Genomic DNA, 23699 nt, shown 5'->3' with positions numbered 1-23699 from the left:
TCACTGTGGAACCCTGGTTGACATACTTCTAAGCTGAAGTTAAGAGCACTTCAGATTCATACTGTGGTTAATCAAAGTGAAACACGGTTATTCCAGGAACATGAGGATAAGTAGAAATCCACAAGTGCTGCTTTTCCCCTCCCCCCACCCTTCCCACACTTATTCTGGCTGAAGCTGAAACTCAGTTGAGTTGTAATTTAAGTAAAATTTTCTCTTTAAGGCCATGATTACACTAGTCAAATACAATATTCATGAAGTTGTAAGCAAATTGCTTTATTTGTCTGGTTCCTACATAGGCAAAAGTCTCTGATTTACATTAAAAAAAAAATTTGAACAGCACATTCAGCTGTTTGGGGAAGTACTACCGTCCTTTTTGAAGGTGGGGAAAAAAAAGTAAGAGAAAGCTGAAAGGATTTATCAGAACTTCATGATTTTCACAAGTAGGACATATATCAGAGGTGGCATTTGAAGCCATACAGGCCTAGGCAGAAGAGAGGAGTAGGACTTTCTTCCCTCCTTTCCCACCTTGGTCTCTCACAACCTATCTAGGTACTAGAGGACCTGTTGGAGCAAATGCCACTGGGTACCCTTCCCCCCCAACCTTCCTGCCAGTGTCCCCTTCCCCTTATCCTTTTCAGGTCAGACACTGACCCAATGATCATTGTTTTGCCTTCTGTGGTTGAGTAGATAAAGTCTAATCTTTTTTCTACTTAACAGTCTTTCAAATATTTGAAAACAGGAAGCATGTAACAGCTTTTCTTCAGTATAAACACCCTCAGTTCCTTCAACTGATTCACATGGAGCATGATTTCAAATCCCTTCACCATCTAGCTCAAGCCAACAAGTCAACAGTATTTATTAAGAGTTGACTATGTGTCAGGCACTCTGCTAAGCACTGGAGATACAACTGTAAGTAAAAAAACAAAAGCAAAAAAACAGGAGCTCATATTATAATGGTAGAAGACAATACATAAAAAGGACCAGAAAAGGGGAAGTCAGTACTGGGTGGGCATAAGGCATTTGTGCCAAAATCAAAATGAAGGATGACTGGTCTGGGCCTTTCCTCAAAATGAAGGTTCCAGGAAGAACTCACCATGGGAAAAAGGGGCTACAGGGGTGGACAGAGAAGGCAGCTGAAATGAATTCTGTTGCAATAAATAAGGAAAGAATAATTCTTATCATAGGACAGGAGGAGAAGTTAGGGACAGTTCCTATAAGACAGATTATTTGGCAGAGGGAATTTTGGGGGTCAATCTGCTTTAAATACATCTATTTTAAAGTCATTCTTTCCCAATCTTGCCAGGAGAGGTCTTTCCTGCACTGTCACCCAGCAAGGACCTTTCTAGAAGCAGAATTCACTAGACAGCATTCACAGTGCTTACCGGATAAGGTGTCTCACGGCTGCATCAAATTGTAGAAACATAACTTCTCTACGGATCATTAGTGACTGGGCCACCTGATTAGGATCCTGGGGGTTCTGAAGGCTGTCAATCATTCTCTGCACATCTCGAAGTTCAGCCCCTGGAGAGCCCACAACACACAAGCAAGACTCACATCATGAACCTCTAGAACTTCATGCTTTAAGAACCTCTTCCTCCCCCCCACCCCATCCCCATTCTTCAAAGCCACATTATGAGGTATAAGTACTATCCTGCCCATTTTAAAGAAGAGGGAAGAACAGCTCAGGGAGGTGGGATAAGGTACCTAAGGTCATGGAATTTATAAGCAGCAGGGTCAAGGACTACAATCCACATCTTCTGACTCCAAGTCTGGGGGCTCTTAGATGGATGCTACTTACTATCTGTGTGGGCTGACTCAGGTTTCTATGACCTTGCCCCAATGCCCAGTACAAATTTCTCACCAGAGTCATTCTTTCTCTGTTTTGTTTTGTTTTTCTCTCAACTGGCCCCCTCCTACCCCTAACCCCAAACTGTCTTAGAAACAACAACAAAAAAAATTCCCCAAACTTGCATTAATCATATTTTGTGCCAGGCCAGAAAAACTGTGTGTTCTAGAAACCAGAGCCTGATTTCTCTTTTCCTTCCTTCCACCCTCTGTAAGACAGAAACTTGCTTCCCTTTTTGCTACAACAGGAACAAGCTGTAGAGAGACTATTACAACTGGAGGATTTATGAGCCTTGTGCCTGGGGGAAAAATAAAAACCTAAGGAACTGGGGGTTATAGGCCTCCTTTCTTAAAGCCTCTGGGGACTTTGAATTTATCATCACTCCCATTGAGTTCTCTGCATTCTCAGAGTAATGCCAATAAGAAAATCGAAATCAGAAGCAGCCTGAAGGGCCAGCACTCACTTTTCAGCCTCAGGCCATCCAAATTTTCTGATTTATCCTCAAGGGCCAAAGTAGAGAGACAGCCCCAGGCGAGCAAAGTTCAAAAGAGTTATCTTCAAATTGAAAGGCAAATCATCCTCCTTGCCTCTCTTTCTGGATGGCAGCCTGACTATAATAAGGTGCTATTGCAAAAGAGACCCAATTTGTCTACTCTCACCCTGGGGAAATGGTGGGAATAAGCAAGTTTCTGCCGGTAAATTTTGTAAGAGTCTTCAGTTAGTTTTCAGATGATAAAGGAGGAAGGGTGGTGTGGTGGAGAGAATACTGACTCTGAGTGCAAATCCCACATCTAATACTCATTACCCATGTGGCCTTGGGAAAGTCACTTACCTCCCTGGGAAATGTCCTCAGCTGTAAAATGAGGGAGTTGGACTAGAAGACGTCTATAAAGACCTCCTACACTTAGGAGTCTTTTAAGTCTATGAAAAGTCTTGGAAATATGAAGGGTATGGAATTGCCTAATGCAAAGGTTCTTAGTCTCAAGTCCATGGGAGGCCCATGGATAGATTTCATGAGGTCAGTGAACTCAGATGGGAAAATATAAATACACACACACACACACACACACACACACACACACACGTGTGTTAATCCTCTTGTGTGACTTCAAGCATTTGCATGATTTTATTAGTAACCTCATTTTCACTTTCGTGTTAGCACCCGCGCATATTTTCAGCTATGAGAAGTAGAGGAAAAAAATGTGAGGTTGAGGTCTATGCAAGCCAGCTTGTGAAGCCACCCACTAGATGCTTCACTGGTTTTGTTCAACCCTGTTGTAAAGAGTTCTGTATTCATTGCATATTTTCATTGTTTGCCTTTAAAACTCAAGTTTTGCTTTGCAATTATGCCCCCAAAGCATGGTGCAAGTCCCTTGGGATGTAAGGTGATATCAAGACCTCACCAGTACTGGCTTCACACAGCAGTGACCAAAATCCCAGCAACCTCTCCCTTAATTGTTAGAGGGCAGCCAAGGTAGAGAGGTCTACAGCAGGATAGTATACAGCACAACGCACTCACACTGCCATCTGACACAGGGGAAGATAAGATTCAGGTTAAAAAATGTTTTAGTTTGAGGAATTTTATTTGCTATACAGTATTTATGGTACTGTATATTTAATGTGTTATAAAAATGAATGTTGTCTGAAATCAATGTTTTGTTTTTTTAAAAATTGAGATATTAGCACAAAAGGTCAGAATTCTAGGGAATTACTAATGAGAAAAAATGTTTTGCATGTTATCAGTTTATAACAGTATACTGTGTTAGGAAAAGTGTGTATAATCAGAATTCATGTTTTGTTATAAAGAATTTTATACATAAAAGTGTATTTTTCAGCAATCCTTAGAAAAAGATTACAGTTTTTGGTGGTCACAAGAACCTAACCCTCTGTTTCTCACAGGTTCAATGTATAAACATTTATGTTTTTGACTTTTGTGCCATTTTCTAGGAATATTACTTGTGTGAAAGTTAAGGATTGAATATGTATATATCTAACTAAACCTCTAACTAAAATCAAGCATTTTCTTCAATTATGAATTTTTAAAAAAATTATTCTGAGAAGGGGTCCATAGGTTTTACCAGACGTTACCATGGTACAAACATGGTACAAAAACATTTTCATCAGCTAACTAAAAGGGAGATTAAAGTCTTCTTAACCTTGTTTCTTAGGAGAGGAAGAGGATTTTGGAAACTAATTATCATGTGGAGGTCCATAATGTCCTATCCTTCAATGATGGCCTATTCTTTCCTGGGCATCGTACTAGCCTCCATCCTGGGCTTCCTGCAGTCATGACGGCATTGTCTCTGCTTTAGGACCAGATGACTAACACAAATGGGTAGATGCAAAACCTTGGGTGGTCAACGTCAGGACATCTCTTCTTTTGTTCCTTCCTTCCATTTGGCACAGCTACCCAACATGAATGCAATATTCCATCAGTGCACCATTTTGATTCAAGGGAAATCAGTAGCCAAAACTTAATGCAAATTTGATTTTTTTTTCTCATCCCTGGAAAACAAACACGATTTTCCAAGAAACCCGAAATAATTTGGCCACTTTCTTAACCTTTTCATGACTCTATGATCTCACTAACTCTTAACAGATATTTCTACCAAAAGGGGAGTGATATTTGACCTATGTGAAAGGGGTGGGGAAAGATGGAAATCCTTTTTATCAAACAGGCCCAAAAAAGAAAGGTATATCTTCACATATGCAGCCAACACACTCTATGTTTCGTTTGTCTTGTAGTGTTCCAAAATCACAAGCATAATGTGTTAGCAGTTTAGCTTTTAATAGCCTCCTGGTTTCTTTAAATAGATATCACATTGCACATGTATAACCTATATCAGATTGCTCACTGCCTCAAGGTGGGGGGAGGGGAGGGAGGGATAGAATTTGTAACTGAAAACTTTGAAAAAAATGCTTAAAATTGTTTTAACACATAATTGGGGAAAATAAAATATTATATAAAAATTTTAAAAAATAATAAATGGATATCACACATACATGCTCCTTCCAGAGCCCAATCCCATCTTCAGTTGCACCTGGACAAATAAAGCTGCTGACTTAGAGGAATGGAGAGAATGTGGCAGGAGGTTTGTCATGTCTTCTAAGAACGGTATTGAATTCAACATCAATCATTTATTAAATGCCAGCTCTGTGCCAGGCACTGTGGAGATACAAAGACAGAAGCAAGAGTCCCATCCCTCAAATAGCTTAAGTTATACCAAGGAGAAATGGGGATCTCCTAGTACATGGATAAGTAAATGCAAGGTAATTTAAGGAGGGAGAAAATATCAGCAATCAAGGATTGGGTTGGAGGGTAGGGAGTCAAGAAAGACTTCAGCAGAGGAGGTAGTACTTGGAATAGAGTGTAAGCTCCTTGAGGGCAGGGAGTGGTTTCATTTTTGTCTTTACAACCCCAACCACTAGCTCAAAACCTGGCTAGTCAGATGCTTAGTAAATGCTTGTTGGTTGACTGAATGTTTGAAAGGAAACTTGAAAGAAGATAATTAGTTCTGAGAAGCAGAGATGGCTTCATGGAGGCAGACAACTAGCTTTCCAGTCTGGTTGAAACAGAGTACATGTGAAGAGGAATAATGTGAAATGATACTGGGCAAGGTCCCTTGAATGCTTGGTTGAAGAATTTGTATACTTTACTTTGGTAAGGTAGGGAATCTCTAAACTGAAATACTATTGAAGGACACAAATTTTTAAAATGTCATTAATTGTGATTACAATACTAACTGATATTTGCATAGCACTTCATAAGTAACAGAGTACTTTCACCTACATTTTCTAATTTGGTCGCACAACACTTCTGTGAAACAGGCATATGTTATATATCTATCTATCTATCTATATATCTATATATCTATCTATATATCTATATATATAGATATATATAAACTCATTTTACCAATGAGAAAGCTGAGGCTTAGAGAGATTAAGTGACCTGCCTATAGTCATTTAAATTGCCAGTAGTAGAGCCCAGTCTGGGAAGTAAATCTTGTGACTCCAAATCCAAATATTCTCTCTGTTATGCTGAACTGTACACTATTGGGAAGATAGAAAAATCAATTTCTTTGACTTCAAGTATCTTTGAAGTTGATTAAAGGAGCCATATATAGATTTGCATATAGATTGATATTGCTACTTTCCCATCTTAAGAAATAAAAGGTATTTTATAATCTTGACGTGCTATTATTTCCTTCTTCTTATACCAGTCTAGAAGTGGAGTCAGTATCTTTTTTATTTGATTATCTTGCAGTTTGGCATTTTAGGCTTCATTCATTCGCTACCTGTTTTCAGGAAAGTTAAGCACAACGTTATACTCCTCTTTCTGGGGTATACATTTCTGAACACCTCTGGTGATAAAGGCATGTACTTCTTCCTCTTCTTTTTCTCTTTTTCTGAAGGCAATGGGGTTAAGCGACCTGCTCTAGGTCACGTAGCCAGTGCCTGAGGCAGGATTTGAACTCAGGTCCACCAGCCTTCAAGGCCCTTACTCTATCCATGGTACCATCTATCTGCCCCATGGCATGTACTTCTAATTGCAAATCCAAGAAAATCTGGGCTTTCTGTGTCAGAAGAGTTTCTAGTTTTTAAAAGCAAATTTTAATTTTGTTTTTACATCACCTACATTTCCCACTTTATCCCTCCCTTCACTCTCTCTTAGGGTTTCTAATTATGGGCATACAAAGTAGAAGAAATACATAAACTTGTTAATTGACATTCAAGCTCCCCCAAAACTCATTCTCTATACTGCCACATAAATCCTCCACTCTAGCCAAACTAGTTTGCTCATCATTCCCTGAACTCTGCTCCTGCTTCTCTACCTATTTCTACTGCCTCTCCACTTATCTCAGTTCTACTGGTCTTCCAAGGCCTTACTGAGAGACTCTGAGGTCTTGAAAGTTGGACAGTAAAGAGCTAAACGAGGAAGCCAACAAAGTTTCACACCTGCCTATGATTCTTTTAACTAACTATTCTTTAGGCTCTAAAAGAGCTTCAAGGCATTTTCTTAACTGGTGATCATTGGTTGGTATGGTATTACTAGATGTAGTCCCTAGGTATTTGTGATGGGGTGTGTCAAGGATATAGTGGAGAACAGGTGGAGAATTAGAAGTGCCATCAGAGTGACAGAGTTAACACAGTAGGTGTTATTGGGGGGGAGGGGGGAGGCATTGAGGTACAGTAGAAAGAGCACTTGACTCTATTCAGAGGATCTGGCTTCAAAATCCCATTTCTCTCTGTGTGGCCTTGGGCAAGTCTAACTTCCCTGGGTCTCAGTTTCCTCATCTGTAAAATGAGAGAGCTGGACCATGTGGCCTCTGTGCAGGGGTGTACTGGAGCCAGATCAAACTGGCTTGCAAGCTGATGGTTAAATTTTAAGTATATGACCATTTACACCTCAGAAATCAACAAACACTACAAATCATGGGCTGTTTAGTGTTTTATTGATTGTCTAGAGTCACTTAAGAAACTGTTAATTATGCAGATTAAACTTAAAAGTGTATCATGTACACATTTTTTTTTCAGAGAGACAGTTGTTAAACATTTACTGACTGTTTTTCACCCTTGTCTTTAAGGTTCCAGTAAAATCTATGATCCTGGGAGTTAGAAAGTAAGTTTGATTGTGGAAAGTTTGTAGGTGAGTCTTACTGTGAACTTAATGGGTTGGTTTTATCTTTTGGGTGGATTTTGATTTATAGGAGTTTAAAGTAAATGGCTACTGAAACTGGTTAGAAGCTGTTACACATATGGTGCTTTGGGCTCTGAGGCCATGATGCCCTCAAATGCACTGATAGTAGCATATGAGTGATAACAATGAGACAACGTTAATGTAGGTTCTCTTTGAATGACACAATTCTGAGCCCCCAGGAGTTCTTCTATGGGGAAGGAGCTAGTCAAAAAATTGAGTTAGAAGAGTGAGTGCATATGAAGAGTGAGTACATATGAATAACCCTGAAATATTAGGTCAAGTTTCATGATTCGGTGGAAAGATCACATTGGCTGTGGAGTCAAAGGATCTTATTTCAAATGTCATCTTGGACATTTACTGCCTATATGACTTTGAATACATTAACTTCCCTGTGCTTGAGTTTCCTCATCTGTAAAATGTGAGGATGGGACTAGATGACCTCTAAGGTAACCTGGGGTCCAGAAATTTGTTTTAAAAAAACATTCTGATAGCTGTAATTGAGTATAATTGATTTCCTTTGTAATCCTATGTATTTTATTTTATGCATCTAAAAACATTCTGAGAAGGTGGCCCAGGGGCTTCACCAGACTGCCCAAGGGGTTCATGACACAAAAAAGGTTTAAGAATCCTTGGTGTGGATCCATGGTATTGCTTCCTTGATGAACCCTAAACCTACCATGATCTTTCCCTCTCCCAAATTTCTACAACATTTACTATCCATACAGTCATTTGGCTCTTAGCATAGGCTATCTTGGGCTTTTGGTTATCTTATTACATATTTGTTCTGTTCAGTCACACCCCATTCATAAACCCCCAGAGAAGGTGAGGATGAAAGACATACCTGGTTGCCTCCTTACCCAGACTTTATCCAAACTTCCACTATTAACCTTCTGTAGTGAGCCTGAACCTGCCTCCAACATTCTTCCCTTAAATTATCTGCAGTATTACTAGTGGTGTTCCTACTGGACTTAGCCCATCACTTGAGGTGGACAAGCATAGTAGTTTATACATACACGTCTCTATCTTTTTTTAATCAACCTCAGAGCTATTTGAAATCATACACATTATATTTTTATCTTCAGAAGCAGTGTGATATAATAGGAAGAGCACTTAAGAGTGTCAGAGTGTATCTTACTCTGGGTTTCACACTGTGGTTCAGTTGGAAAATATGACTCAGAGGATCTGGGTTCAAATCTTGATTATTTTTATGTGACCTTAGGCAAGTTACTAAACCTTTCTGAGTCTCAGTGGTAAACACAGTAATCAAATTATTATAAAATCAATTACGGGAAAAGGATCTAAAAGCCCACTGAATTTTGGGCTTTTTTCATGTTGCAACACAGGATCATAAATAGTTTTTTAAAGTTTCTGCCTCTCTACTGATTCTGTTTTGTCTCCTAAATTTGCACAGCTTCCTAGCATTACCAATGCCCCCTGCAGACTATAAGGCATCTTCTCCTCCTCCACATACACTCATGCTCTTGCCTCTTCCCCACATCTGTACTTCCATTTATGACTCCCCACAATGCTAAGCTAGCAGAATGCAAAAATTGTATTCTGCAGCCAACTCAGAGTTCTGCCATAAACACAGATTTCACGAACCTCTAGCCAAAGGGGAATAGAAAGAAAATACATTTAAATTGACCATTACCTCAATTTAAATACTCCCTCATTTCCTCTGAGCCAGCCTGCCCCTCCAACCCCAATTCTATTTCTTTTAAATCCCTGGCTGCTATATGGTAAAAAAAAAATTTTTTTGGACAACAGTCAAATCAATGTATCCACATGAGAAGGACAATTAGCAGGGATGGTGGGATCTAGTGAGGGTTTTTTTCTTCTTGGAAATTTCTTGGAGAATTGAGGATTTTTGGCCATGTTTGTAAGCAGCAAGGACAGAACCAGCAGATAAGGAAAGATTGAAAATTAGAGAGAGAGAGGGAGAGGGAGAGAGAGAGAGGATGATAGAGGGGGTAAATCAGCTGTCAAAGGTGGAAGGGGATAAGACCAAAATTACATGTAGAGGGCTTGGTCTTGGCAAGGAGAAGAGCTACTCATCAGTCACTAGAGGAAAGAAGGAAATGTTGGAGAATGATGACAATGAAGGATTGTGAGAGAATGAGGATGGAAAGAAGAGGAAACTCTTGCTGAATGGCCTTGATGTATTTTAGTAAGGTTTTCAGGCAAGGACTTTGGATGAGAGGACAGCAAGAAGGGGTATTGTGGAAAGCTATAGAGAGAAGAGAAGGTTTGGAATAACCATTGTATACAGTGAGACAGAAAATCAATTTGAGAGAAGCAAAAGGATTGTCTTGCTGCAATTGTCAGCGTCCAAGAAAGATTAGAAAACACAAATCTGTAGGGTACCCAGCCAGTACTGTTGCATGACTTCCTTCATTTCTGGAGTATAGGAGGAGGAAGATAGTAGGAGTAATCCAGCATTGGGATTTCACAGACTGTGAATGATAATGGGACAAGGGAGTAGGGGATCTGAGAGTAGTAGAGTTCAACGGGCAGCTAGGAGGCACCAGCGGATACAGTTCCAGGCCTGGAGTCAGGAAGATTCATCTTTCTGAGTTCAAATCTGGCATCAGACAATTACTATCTGTGTGACCCTGGGCAAGTCACTTAACCCTGTTTGCCTCAGTTTCCTCATCTGTAAAATAACTTGGAGATGGAAATGGCAAACCACTCTAGTATTTCTGCCAAGAAAATCCCAAATGGGGTCACAAAGAGTAGGGCATAACTTTAAGTGACTGAACAACAATTGGGAAGGGAATAAAGGGCACTCCAGACACAGCAATCATGGGTAATGGTTTGGGAAATTCTGAGATGTTGGAGAAATTGCAGTCAGGACAAAGAATGGGTTTGGGAGGAGTAAAGTATAAGGAGAAAGGAATGATAGCAGACTGCGATTAGATAAGGAATTTCTGATCTCTAAATCATGGAATGGAACACTTGTGGCTTGTAAGGGCCCTTTAAGCTCTAAATCAATCATCTGTGATTTAGCTCTCAGAATGGATCCTTGGTAGAATACTGAAAACTAAAAGCAATTCAATTAAAATATTTTATAATGAACATAATCATCAGCAAAAGCAAATAATCTAACAGAACCAAATGAATTGTAAAAACAGGAAACAAGCCATTGCTTTTCTGTGCTTGGTTTTCTGTTCTTTATAGATCAGTCTGAACTTTCACCATAGAATAACAGACCCCAGCCTGGTTTTCTGAAAGTGATTCTTGATAAGAAATCTTGTTAACTAAGACAAGGGCACCTCTACCTTCTTTACAGTGACAACAAATGAATTTGGGTCTCAGAATCTCACTGTGTTTTCCAGAAACTATAAAACAAGATTAAAGATGTAGAGCTGCAAGGGACCTCAGAAGCTATACAGTCCAACTTCCTAATTTTACAGGTGGGGAAACTGAGTCCTGTGGGGGGGTAAGTGACTTACTCAAGGTCACAGCGGAAGCAGAAAATGAATCCCGTACCTCTAACTCCAGAGGCAGAATTCTTTCCATGGTAGAATGCTACAAAGCTAAAAAGACATAGAACTATTTAATGAGTGTTGTTGAACTGAATTTAGTTTGTAAACAATTCCTCTATGAAGCAAGAAGGCAGGTGGTTCAATGGCCATCACCATGCCTTTGAAAAAGTAACAATTTTCTCTCTAGTTCTCTCCCAACTATTAAGAACTTCAGTGAGTATTTCCAAAATATTTGAAATGATGAGAGGCAGTGTGGTGTAGTGGATAGAGAGTTGGTCATTGAGTCAGGAAGGACTGGATTCAAGTCCTGCTGCTGCCGTGTACTTGTTCTGTGACACTCAGCAAGTTATGTAACCTCACAGTGTCCCCTGCAAATTTTCTCTAACATTATAATTTGCAGAAAAGGTGCCAAGCTGTCCTGCTAGAAAGAATTTCCTCATCAGGAGCTTCATATGCCATTAAAATCACAAGCATGCTTAACAAACAAAATTAAAGATGATATATTTACCACTTACCAATGCCTTCAATTCCTCCCCAGTCAGCTTTTAGAGGTTTGGGACTTAGAGGAAAATCAAAACGTTCCTTGCCACTTCCAAGTTTAGCAAAGCTGAAGAGATAGGCGACTATGTCATGCAAGGGCGCAATAATCCTCAGAGTGAGCTTCAGGGCCCTAACGGCATCCTAAGAATAACACCAACACATGGAGAAACATTTTAGGAAGGCTTATCATCTGCAAAAACCTAAGCAATTGTGTGTGACTAAGAGCAATTATACACTCCCTAAAAACATCCAGTTAAATATTGATCACAGGATGTACTGGGCAATATCCCCAGGAGAAAACGACTGTCCAATTAATAAATTAGGATTCTGGATCATTGGAAAAGAAAGGTGGGCTGGTTATGTGGAGATAGACAGCCCACAGGCTACGTTGGCATTCATACATAGAGGGACGCCTCTGGGAAATTTGGCGTATCGCCAAAGAGGATCCGCAGGAGTATTTAGACAAGGGTCCTATGGGAAGATACAAGGTCTGAATGGGATAGGCAGTCGTGGATAAGTTAGCAATCTGTACCAAGCTGGCACAATGGATAGCATATGGGATCTGGAGTCAGGAAGACCTGAGCTCAAGATGTGCCTCAGATACCTACTAGCTGTGTGACCTTAGGGAACTCACTTACCTGCTGTCTACCTCAGTTTTCTCATCTGTAAAATGGGGATAATACTAGTCCCTACCTTCCAGGATTGTTGTGAGCTTAAAGTAAGGTAATATTTGTAAAGCACTTACAGTATAGTGCCTGATGCAGAGTAAGCGGTACATAAATGTCAGCTGTTATCATCATCATCATCATCATTTGGAGATAGTACACACATTGATGAAATCACTGATCATCAATAAAGTCATAGATCTGTCATTTGAAGGTAAGCTCCTTGAGAGCAGGGATAGTTTCATTCTTTGCATTTCTATCTATAGCACCTTACTAAAATGCTTGTTGACCCAGAGCATCAGTGATCTGGTTAGTGTGTCTCTCATTCACTGATTTTTAAGTAAGATGATCTGCCTCAATTAAGACCATTGGTAGCCACAGGCAAATAAAAATGTGCCTGAGGGTCCACATGTGTGTTTGAATTTTACACAGTTAATATTTCACAATGGGGACCTAGGCTTACACAGGGGTCTGATATACCCAGCATAGTCAAGGTATAAACTTATTTAGTTTTAAATATTTCTATAGGCATTTATAGAACAAATAATCACTAAATACTGGTTAATTAATGTTAATATTTAAGAATAACTAATTATAGTATTGTAACAGATAATATTATTGTGTTTCCAGTAAACACAGTTAGGTCAAATATATTTCATTCAGAGAACAGGAAAAGGATGCTCTGAAGTCAGCATTTTGAGCAGTACATATTTAACTAAATGGATATCACATGACAAAAGTTCCTCCTGGGTACAAGGCACCAAGCTAGGCACCAAGGACACAAAAACAGCTATGACACAGATATAATTCTCCAGAAGTTTACAATCTAATGGGGGAGGAAAACATTAATCCAAATAACTGTGACATGGGAGTGTGAAAAGGTACAAAGGAGAGGTCCAGGCAAAGTTCTATAAGAAATATGACCTAGTAGAAATCAGTTCAAATGGAAGATGGGAGTGGGGTAGGGATAAGGTTCAGTCAATGAAGGTTTCCTGGAGGAGACAGTGCCTTGAAGAAAGGGAAGGACTTCAATCCATGGCATTGGTTGGAGGGAGTCCATTCTAGGAATGGAAGATCTTGTGAGCAAAAGCATAAAGATGAGAGAGGGGAGAATGAGAAAAAAGCACATTTCTGGCTGGAACTTAGAGAATAGGAAGGACAGTGTTGTGAAAAAAAGCTAGAAAGGTGATTGGAATCAGATTGTGGAACACGGCTTTGAAGAAGGATAAGGAAGAGAAGAGAATAAACATTTACACAGCACCTACTATGTACCAGGAACTTTACAAATATTACCTCATTTGATCCTCATAACAACCCTGTGAGATAGGTGCTTTTATTATCCCCATTTTACAGATGAAGAAACTGAAGCAAATAGCAGATAAGTGACTTGCCCAGCTAGTAAAGGTCTAAGGCTGGATTCAAACTCAGGTCTTCCTGAGTCCAGGCCCAGTGCTCTGTCCACTGTACCACCAACTGCTTCTATTTTATTCAATAGGCAATGAGGAGCCATTGAACATTCTGGGGATAGTTTTTTTTTTTTTACATGATCAGGGTAGTTACATTAGGAAGACTATTTAGATATTTGTGGTAAGAATAAACTAGATAGGAGAGAGATGGGAGGCTGGGGGGACAGTTAAGAAGTTATTAAAATAGTCCAGGTAACAGACAATAAGGGTTTGAACTTGAAGAGTAGAAGTAGGAGAAGAAAGGAGATGTCAAATAGGAAATATACTGTGAAAGTAGAGCTGACAGACATGGTATTTGACTGGATGTGGGGTACAAGGGAGGATGTGTCACAGAGGACTCTAAGATATTGATCCTGTATAATTGGCAGAATGATGGTTCCATCAATGGAAATTGAGAATTATGGGGAAAGTAGGGGAGGAAGGAAAATCAACCAATAAATATTTGTCAGGTACCTACTATCTCTCAGGTACTGTGTTAGATGCTAGAAATACTGATATAATAAAAATATAATAATCTCTACTCTCAAGGACCTTACATTCTAACAGGGGAGACCACAAGTACATATGTAAACATATACAGAATAAACACAAAGAGAATAAATATAAAGTAATGAAATACAAGGTAGTTTGGGAAGGACAACACTAGAATTTGGGGGGGGTGCAAAGAAAGGTTTCATGGAGATAATTAGTTTAGTGTTGCACATTATGAGTTTGAGATGCTGGCCTATCTATGATCCAGCACTGTCTAGTACTTCTGTATCTGCATCCATCCTTTTATGGACTTCCAATGACATAGTCTCTCAAAGTCATGGATCGACCTTGCCAAAGTAATACACAAATGAGTTATGTTTGTAGCCCCAGCTCCATGTATTTTCTGGGACTCAAGGGTGGGGTTTGGGTTTTTCTTTTCTTTTTTTAAAAAATGATTTGGTAGGAAACCAAAGGATTACTCAAGAATGTTAGAAGCCTGAGAAACATTTATATTTTGGAAAGCGCAAAAGAAACAAAGAAATAACAAAGCATGAGAAGAACTATAATAAGGTAAACAAATAATATTTGGTATCTTGAGAAAATGCCAGCTAATTAGGGGAAAGATGTCATTGGGCATCCCTGTTGCTTGTTGGAAATCAGAACTTGATAGAACTGAGGAATGTGGTCTGTTTTATAGTATGGGTACACTAAATAGTAAGATAAAAATAAATTGTTTTTCTCAGTCTCTTAGAAAATACAAACCTTTTCTGGGAGAGTTTTGAACATGATCAGTACCTCCAAGTGATGGGTTATGAACCATAAATTGAGGAAGGTTCTTCCATCAGAAGACAGCAAGCATCGTGGCCGGGGCTGAAAATTCCTGCAATGGTAGAGGGAAATCTCAGCTCTCAAAGCGTAGACTATTTAAACAATAAAAGTACCTTATAATTGTATAATGATGATCACAACTATTCTCTATAGTCCATTAAGTTTTCTAAAGTGCTTTCCTCATAACCACCTTGTAAGGAAGGAATAGAAAAAGCACTAGATTTGGACACAGAGGTTACTTACTTACTAGGCCCCAATACAGTGGTCTTGTTAGGCCTCAAAGTTCTTTTGACTATATCTATTTTTACTATTGTCTTATAATTTTCACTTTTGCCTTTTTGGATTCGGCTCAACCTCTTAATTTTAAAACAGGATAAATCATTGCTTTACTTGTATTTCTTATATACAGCAAGTTGTTAGCTTTTACTTTCTAATCCATTCTGCTATCCTTTCTTGTTTTATGAGTGTGTTCACTCCATTAAGAGTCATGGTTCTGATGATTAAGTTCGTTTTTCCCCTCTATCAAATATTGTCACAATATTTTTTCTTTTAAAAAGCAATACGATATATCTTTATTTTAGGTTTCCTGGAAAAATCCAGGCCTAGTCTCTTTCTTATGTTTCTTCTTCCTCTTCCAGCCCAGACACAAATCACTGGTATTGTTCTTCCTCTCTACCCACCTGTTTTTTGTTTTTGTTTTTGGTTTTTTTTTTAAATCAGCCCTCCATAGTTCCACCCACATTTGGCCCTTTTAAAAAACTATTCAAACATGTTTACTTTCTTCAGTGTCTTTTGCATGCTATGTTTGCATTTTAAAGACTAACTCTTAATGATTGTTCTTTTATTGTGTTTGCTGTATTTCTTGCAGTTTTGAGGTGACGGGGAGAGATAGGTTTTGTTACAACCTCTCACTTAACCACATTATTGCCTTTCTCTTAAGCTCCAAAATGAGAGATGAGATCTCCACTGGCCATCTTCCCACATCCCCCAACTGCCTGCTAATTGGTGGAAGATCCATTTAGATGCATAACTCCAACAACATTAGGAATAAGACAGGGCCTGAATGAAGCATGCAGACCTGTCAGCCTTCAGCAAAAGAGACCATGGAGAGGTATTTTTCATCCAACAGATTCAAGACAATCTCCCAGAGAACCAATTCGTGGCTCATTGAGTTGTATGAAGTGTTGAGCCCCACATTCCTTAGCATTTACTGAGTAGGCATGATAGCTAGAAGAAATAGTGTGAGCCTCTCTAGCCCTCAGTTTCCTCATCTAAGGGGTGGGGCGGACTTGATTGTTTTTAAGGTCAGATTAAGCAGTAACAGCCTATGACTCTAAGAGGAAGGTCCAGGTTGGAAAAGAGAAGAGTAGCCACTTACCATTTGGGCAGCATAACAAGAAGTGGGAATGGGTTAGTGGGAAGGCTATTACAAGAATTGAAGAGGATTATGGGCAAAAAAAAAAGGTGGAGGCTGGTGCTTTGCAGAAATGATCTTACGTTAAGCACTATAACTGGGAAGAACCATGAAAAAATATATAAAAATAGACTCAGGGAACTAGAGGGTATGTTCCAAAGGTACTATTGGAAACAACATGGTTGAACTGCTTCAGTTACTAACAAAGAATAAATAATTAATAACAAGATTTATGGCTATTCATCAACAGGAAGCCCTAAACACCAACCAATTATGTTTCCCCTTTGTTCAAAACCATGAGACATGGAAACAGAGTAACTTCTACTTAACCACAATTTTGCTGACATTAGGACTTGGGACTTTGACTTTAGGCAGGCAAGTTTTGCCATTGTGAGAAAGAGGAAGGGGGCTTTGTTTCTTTCTCTAACAGCCCCAGGACTGGGAAGGCCAAAGGCAGCATTATGTTCTTATAGGAAACCATGAAAAGGGAATGCTATGTAAGCAAATAGACGTGCTGTAGTAGTATGAGTTATGACTATTGGTGTTAGCAGAAGATGAAGGGGTGCATTGCTTACAAAGTATAAAAAGGATTTCCCAGGAACTGGAGTAAATCAAGCTTTTTCCATTTTAAAAAAGCAAAACCAACATTTTAACTGAGAGACAGCATGGTTTAGTGCAGGGGTGGGGAATCTGTGGCCTCGAGGCCACATGGGACCCTTTAGGTCCTCAAGTGCAGCCCTTTGACGGAATCCCAACTTGAAGCTTCTGTCAAAGGGCCACACTTGAGAACCTAGAGGGCCACATGTGGCCTCAAGGCCTCAGGTTCCCCACCCCTGGTTTAGTGGATAGAAAGAGACAGCTTTGGAGGGAAGAAGACCTAGGTTCATGACCTCCCTCTCCTCATGCACTGGCTGGTTGATCAAAGGCAAGTCACTTAGCCTTTCAGTGCCCTGGGCAAGCTTCTTAGAATGCAGTTACAGAGAATGTGCCCATCTGCATTGGTGGAGGGAGCTTCCTCAAGAGGAGTTCCCTCAAACAAGGAAATCACAGATGCAGTTCTATTCCCATTTACATTGTCTTATTAGCTGAGGGATGAGAGACAGCAACACTGAACATGATCCTAAAAGGGGGGCTCATAGAGTTAGAGGTAGAAGGGACCTCAGAGGCCAAGATGAGGAAACTGAGCCCCATGCTGCCTTAAATAATTATGATTCAAAATTATGACACTATTCAAAATAATTTTTAAAACGCTTGGAGTAGATTATTATCATTACAAGTAGAATTAGCCAAATGAAGTAAGCCAGGCCAGGAAAATAATATACACAATGACTACAATGATATAAATGGAAACAAGAAGAAGAACAAAACAATCCAAACTGAATGATGTAAAATTATAAAGATGAAGCTTGGCTCCAAAGTGACATGAGGAGGTACCTCCAGCTGCTTCTTCGCAGAGGTGGGGCCTATGGTTATAGTAAACAACATACATTGTCAGTCTTTTCCAATATATTGATTGGTTTTGCAGAACTGTCTTCCCTCTCCTTTTTTTTTTTTTTTAAATTCTTTATGTAACATACTTGGCCTTCAGATACTCTCCCCTTCCTAATCTCCCTTCAAGCTATCAGAGAACCCTAGGGATAAGAGCGAACTGTAACACACTTGGCCATTAGGTAGTAAGAGCCAAGATAGTCAGTGTTACATTTTATAAAAGGCAGCTAGATGGAAGCCCCAGGGTTGAATCTCACTAGAGACACTCACTAGCTGTGTGAAACCTGGTCAACTCACTTAACCTTTGTCTGCCTCATTTTTCTTATTTGTAAAATAGGGATAATAATGGCACCTACTACGCAGGGTTGTTGAAAGGATATAATAAGATATTTGTAAAGCATTGTGCAAGACTTAAAGCTCTCTCTATCATTGTTATTATTATTATTATTACTCTTGTTGTTATATTACTTTCTGGAAGGTGTGGAAAGGAGGGATATATCAGGAAGCGTAAGAGTTACAAAAAAATCAATATAGATATGTTCTTAAGTGAAATATATAAGTCTTTGTCATTCAAACATCTTCCCCTCTCTCTCCCACAGAAGGAAATGAATTGAAACAGGCAACCTCCAAATACCGGAACATTTAGTACTAATCCTCCTCTTCCCATCAACCAGGAGAAAAGAGAATTCTGTCAGTAAGTCTCTCGTGATATTAGACACCACTGTATTGCTAAGGACAGGAAGTTTGGCAAGAAGGAGGGAACAACATAGGAGGGGCCTCCAGTGGAAGAAACTGTACCTGAGCCCTCTGACATCTAGGGCGTGGCTACCCTGGGAAGCAAACAAGTTTATCCAGAAGCCATATTTATATATCCAGAAGTTTCTTTATTTAGCAGAAGTAAGAGATACTGGGGAACCCTGTGACATTCACTTCACTTTTGTTTTCAACATCAGCAGAATAGCACTTCTTGGCACAGGCTGGGTCAACTTTCATTTAGATGTCTACCACCAGCAATGACCACATGCTACACTGATAACTAGCTTTGTACTGGTTTACTTAATCATTAATATATCAATGATGTTATTAATCAATAATATAGCAGTTATTGATTAATACCACTGATTATTAATGGTCAGTACAAGATTTAATGATACCATTAATAATTAATATGCTATTAATAATTATGTGTATGACTATCAATCAAATGCCAACCAATCATGTTTCCTCTTTGTTCAAAACCAGGAGAGCCCTGGAAATAGAACAACTTCTGCCCAGCCTCCATTTTGCTGGAGGTTTCATCAGTTAATTCTCAACTCTGACATTGCCTGGAGTTTCATTTTGATAAGGTCCTCTTCTTAGCTGTCACAGAGTTCCTCTATTCCTGTCCTACAGCAGACCTAAGCTGGTTTCATCTAGTCTTGTTCTCAGGCTCATACTGAGGCCTTTTTTTTTTTTTTTTGGGTTCAACTGTAACATGGATAGAGCCCAAGAGAAATAAACTGAATGTCCAAAAAGGCGGAAATATATCCTTTTGGAAGAACAAATGTCTGGCTACAGCCAGGCTACAGGATGACAGAATGACATCTGTACTCCTTTTGCTTTTCTAAACAGTGGATGGAATAAGCTTCTGGCTAATGTCAGGAATGAGGAGCACAAATGCTCCCTGTACAGAGGACATATTTCCAAGTGGTACCATTTGCTTTTTAGCCAATTTAGTTTCCATCCTTTTTTTTTTTCCCCCAACCTTGCTCTGGATTTCTGTCTACTTTGGAAGGACTGGCTATGACGCCTGGTGTCCAGTCACCAGCAGCCAAGAACTTTGGCAGCAGATGTCAGAATTTACTAAATATCCATAACACTGGGAAACTCAAGAGAGTAATCTAGGCTCAGCAGAGGTACCCATGCAGGCAGCTGCTATTTAGAACAAGTTATATGACTGTTAGGTTCCTAGATATCCTTTTCTCAGAAGATGGACAGAGGTTGATCTCTTCATTGGGAGCCCCACAAAGTACAAGGAGCTAATGGAAGAAATGGAAGCAGGAAGGGGACTCTTATCAGAGACAAGGGATCCACTTTAGCTCCTATCCTGCCCCCCCCTCCATTCCACATGAGCTATAATACCTATAATAGCCAGGAATTATAGGATGAGGACAGTTTGAGGACTGTGGAAAACATCAGTTCCACATGTCAGCCTTTTAAAGATTAGAATAATTCACAACTCCTTGAAGTCAGAAATGGCTGACAGCCAATAATACCCAAAGGTCAATACCCTGTAATAGATAGATGATTCCTTGCATACTGGATTATTTAGGATCCTATGCTCTCCATGAAAAAAAAAAGTTTTCTTTCTGGTTTCATGGGGCAGGGAGGGGGATGGGGGAAGTAACCTCAAAAAACTTTAAACCCATTTGGTAGAACAAGCAGTAAGACAGACACTCCCCAAAGGCATACTCTTGCCTTCCCTTTGGTGATGGGCAGATAGCTTATCTGTGCAGTTATGTAGTCAATGCTCCACATTCTGTTCCATCCAAATAATTTGAAGAAAACAAAGTATCAACAACATAGGTCTGTTAATAATAATGATAATTATAAGAATGCCATTTTATCTGAACCACATTAAAAAGATGAGAACAAGATGATAATATTAATAGTAATAACACTATCACCAATATGATTTTCCTTAAGTTAAGATCTGATCATGTCACTCCCCTATTCAATCAACTCCAGTGGTTCCCTATCACCTCTAGAGTCAAATATAAACCCCTCTGTTTAGCTTTTAAGCCTTTAGCAATCTGTACTCAAGCTATCTTCCCAGCCTTACTGAGCATTACTCCCCCTCCCACACTCTCTGATCTAGCCAATCTGATCTCCTCTCCTTCTTCACACAAGACACTCCATCTTTCATCTCCAAGCCTTCGCATGGTCATCTTCCACACCTAGAGTACATTCAGTTCTCCCTCACAGAATCCCTCTCTCCCTTTAAGATTCAGCTCAAGCACCATCTTCAACAAGAAGCCTTTCCTGATTTCTCCAACTGCTAGTGCATTCCCTCCCAAAATACCTTGTATTTATTCTATACATATGTATATATGGATCGGCATCTTTCTCAATAGAGTGTAAACTCCTCATGCATAGGGTTTGTTTCATTCATTTTTGTTGTATCCCCAGTGCCTAGCACAGGGCTGGGCATATAGGAAACACTAGAGAAGAAACACCAGAAGGGTTGAGCAAATTTTTGTGTTAATGAACCTGGTCCTTCCAATATTAATAAATTCAAGTTGATAAACTGAATGATTTACGTGGAAGCAAGATGAGGCACATATCATTCCCATTGTCCTGTCTGCTGCTGGGGTTGTATTGAAGATGATTTCAGTAAACCTACAGAGGATGAGCTTAAATCTCAATACTTTTTTTTGTAATTATTTTAAGATCTTATTTTCTTAAACTTTTTTTAAATTAAAAAGCATTTATTTCTCCCCCTTCCACTAACAAATATGTATATAGTTATGCAAAACAAATTTCTACAATGGTCACATTAAAAAATGTATGCCTCATTTCTGCACCTGAGGCCCATCACTTCTCCACTAGGAAGTTGGTAGCATTCTTCCTCATTGGTCTCTGGAATTATAATTGGTCATTGCACTGATCAGAGTTAAGTTTTTTGACGTTCTGTTTTTATAACATTGTCATCATTGTATAAATTGTTCTCCTAGCTCTGCTCATGTCATTTTGCATCAGTTCATTCTGTTTTCTCTGAAACTATCTCTTTCATTATTTTTTATGGTACAATAGTATTCCCTTACATTTATATTGCCATAATTTGTTCAGTTAATTTATGATCAGCCCTATCCCAGTACTTTTATTCAACTACAAAAAAAAAGATTTCCTTTATTTCCCTGTGCAGTAGGCTATAAAACATTAAATATGGAAGAAAAATAGAAGAATAATAGCAGAATAAAAGAAGAATAATAGTAGACTGGTCCTAGGATGATTTTCTGTCTGAATAATGAGATAACAACAATAACAATGAAATATTATGAATGAAATAATGAAAAAAATAATGAAAAGCAAGCAAGATTATGTGGGAAAGAGATGAAGTACATAGCCTCTCCATTATGCTATTTGCTACTGCCCTTCCTGGAAGATAATTTCAGTGAATCTTCTGTAGATGAGTTCACATAATTTCAACTCCTCCAGTTGTACTCATTTTGGACTTTTTGGCTTCTCCACTAAGCCCTTCTGCCTCATCCCTCGACCCCCAATTTCTTTCCTGTATTTTTTTCTTCCATTAGAGTGTAAGCTCCTTTAGGGCAGGCATTGTCTTTATTTCTCATAATTGCACCCCTAGTCCTCAGCACTGTGCCTGGCACATAGTAGGCACTTAATAAATGTTTATTGACTGACTGACTGATATCCCTTTCAAGGCTCATATTTACTTACAAAAAACAATCATTTTACCTACCTCCCCAGATAGTTCAACCACCATGAAACATAAAGAAAAAACAATAGGATATAAACTTACTGACTGACCAAATATTTCTATGCAGACTCCATCACATAGAAGATGACAATGAAGATAACAATGATAATCATGATTTTCTTAGTAGGGAGTTCAGAACTAGGACTTGTGGGAAACTTCCAGGAGGGAAACTCCCTCTACAGATAATCCTGTAGAGTTGTCTGAGTCATAGTATGTTGTTCTTATTCAGTCATTCAGTCATGTCTGACTCTTTGTGACCCCATATAGGATTTTCTTGGCAAAGATACTGGAGTGGTTTGCCATTTCCTTTCTTCAGGGACCTAATCTTAAGATTCAAGGCATATATATATATATATTTTGGTTATACTGAAATGCCCAAAGGGTCTTTGGAAGAAATAAGTTTAGGAACCACTGGCTGGATTTGAACTCATTTGAATTCCTGACTCCAGGCCCTGTGCTCTATCCACTCCACCACCTGGTTGCCTTCAGGGTATAGTATAGAGGTGAAATACTTTGCATATGATCACATAGCCATTATGTGTCTAACCCAAGTCTTTCTAATGCCACGGCTGGCACTCTAGCCACTCTACTACACTACTACTCAAGAGTAATCATTCACCTTTTATAGCACTTTAAGGTTTTCACACTGCTTTCCTCACATCAGCTCTGTGAGGTAAGAATTGCTGGGAACAAATCCAGGTCTCTTGACTCTAAACCCAGTGCTCTTACTCTAACTATGCCAGGCTGCCAACACACCCTTAACTCCCCACCCACTTTAATAAATTATAGGAGGTCAGAAAGTCAGAAAGGTCTAGGACAGGGGCAGGGAACCTGTGGCCTTGAGGCCACACGTGGCCCTCTAGGTCCTTGGGTGTGGCCTTTTGACAAAGTCAGAGTTTTACAGAACAAATCCTTTTATTAAGGGGATTTTTCTGTGAAGTTTGGATTCAGTCAGAGGGCCCCACTTGAGTGCCTAGAGGGCCATGTGGCCTCGGGTCCACAGGTTCCCCACTCCTGGTCTAGGAAGGTGGACAGAACAACGTCCTACTAGTTTCAAGACCAAAGGTTGGAAATCTTGCTCTGTTACTGGTTTGCTATGTGGTCTGAATAAGTAATTTACTCCCATTTTGTGACTCATTTTTTGCCCATCAGAAAATAGGAATAATAGTAATAATAGCCAGCATTTATAAAGCACTCTAAGATTTGCAAAGCATTTTACAAATAAATCTTATTTGACCCTCACAACAACCAAGGAAGCTGTAGATGCTATTATTATCCTCATTTTATAGATGAGGAAATTGGGGCACCAGGTAGT

The 23699-nt window shown here is 39.3% G+C and overlaps 1 protein-coding gene across 1 annotated transcript in view; it reads right to left on the bottom strand.

Annotated features, from left to right (window-relative positions):
- Positions 1-23699, bottom strand: part of LOC114037753 — a 188314-nt gene that overhangs the window by 68183 nt on the left and 96432 nt on the right. Inside the window, exons 27-29 of the mRNA XM_027854705.1 lie at positions 14937-15054; positions 11548-11713; positions 1383-1521 (exon numbers count right to left, since the gene is read on the bottom strand). Of these exons, the coding sequence (XP_027710506.1) occupies positions 1383-1521; positions 11548-11713; positions 14937-15054 (423 nt within the window). The remainder of the gene's footprint in view (positions 1-1382; positions 1522-11547; positions 11714-14936; positions 15055-23699) is intronic.

This window comes from Vombatus ursinus, unplaced genomic scaffold (genome assembly GCF_900497805.2).
Source record: "Vombatus ursinus unplaced genomic scaffold, bare-nosed wombat genome assembly UNPS02000582.1, whole genome shotgun sequence".
Taxonomy (NCBI): Eukaryota; Metazoa; Chordata; class Mammalia; order Diprotodontia; family Vombatidae; genus Vombatus; species Vombatus ursinus.
The sequence above is the reverse complement of the archived record's forward strand: the minus strand, read 5'-3'. Positions and strand labels throughout refer to the sequence as shown.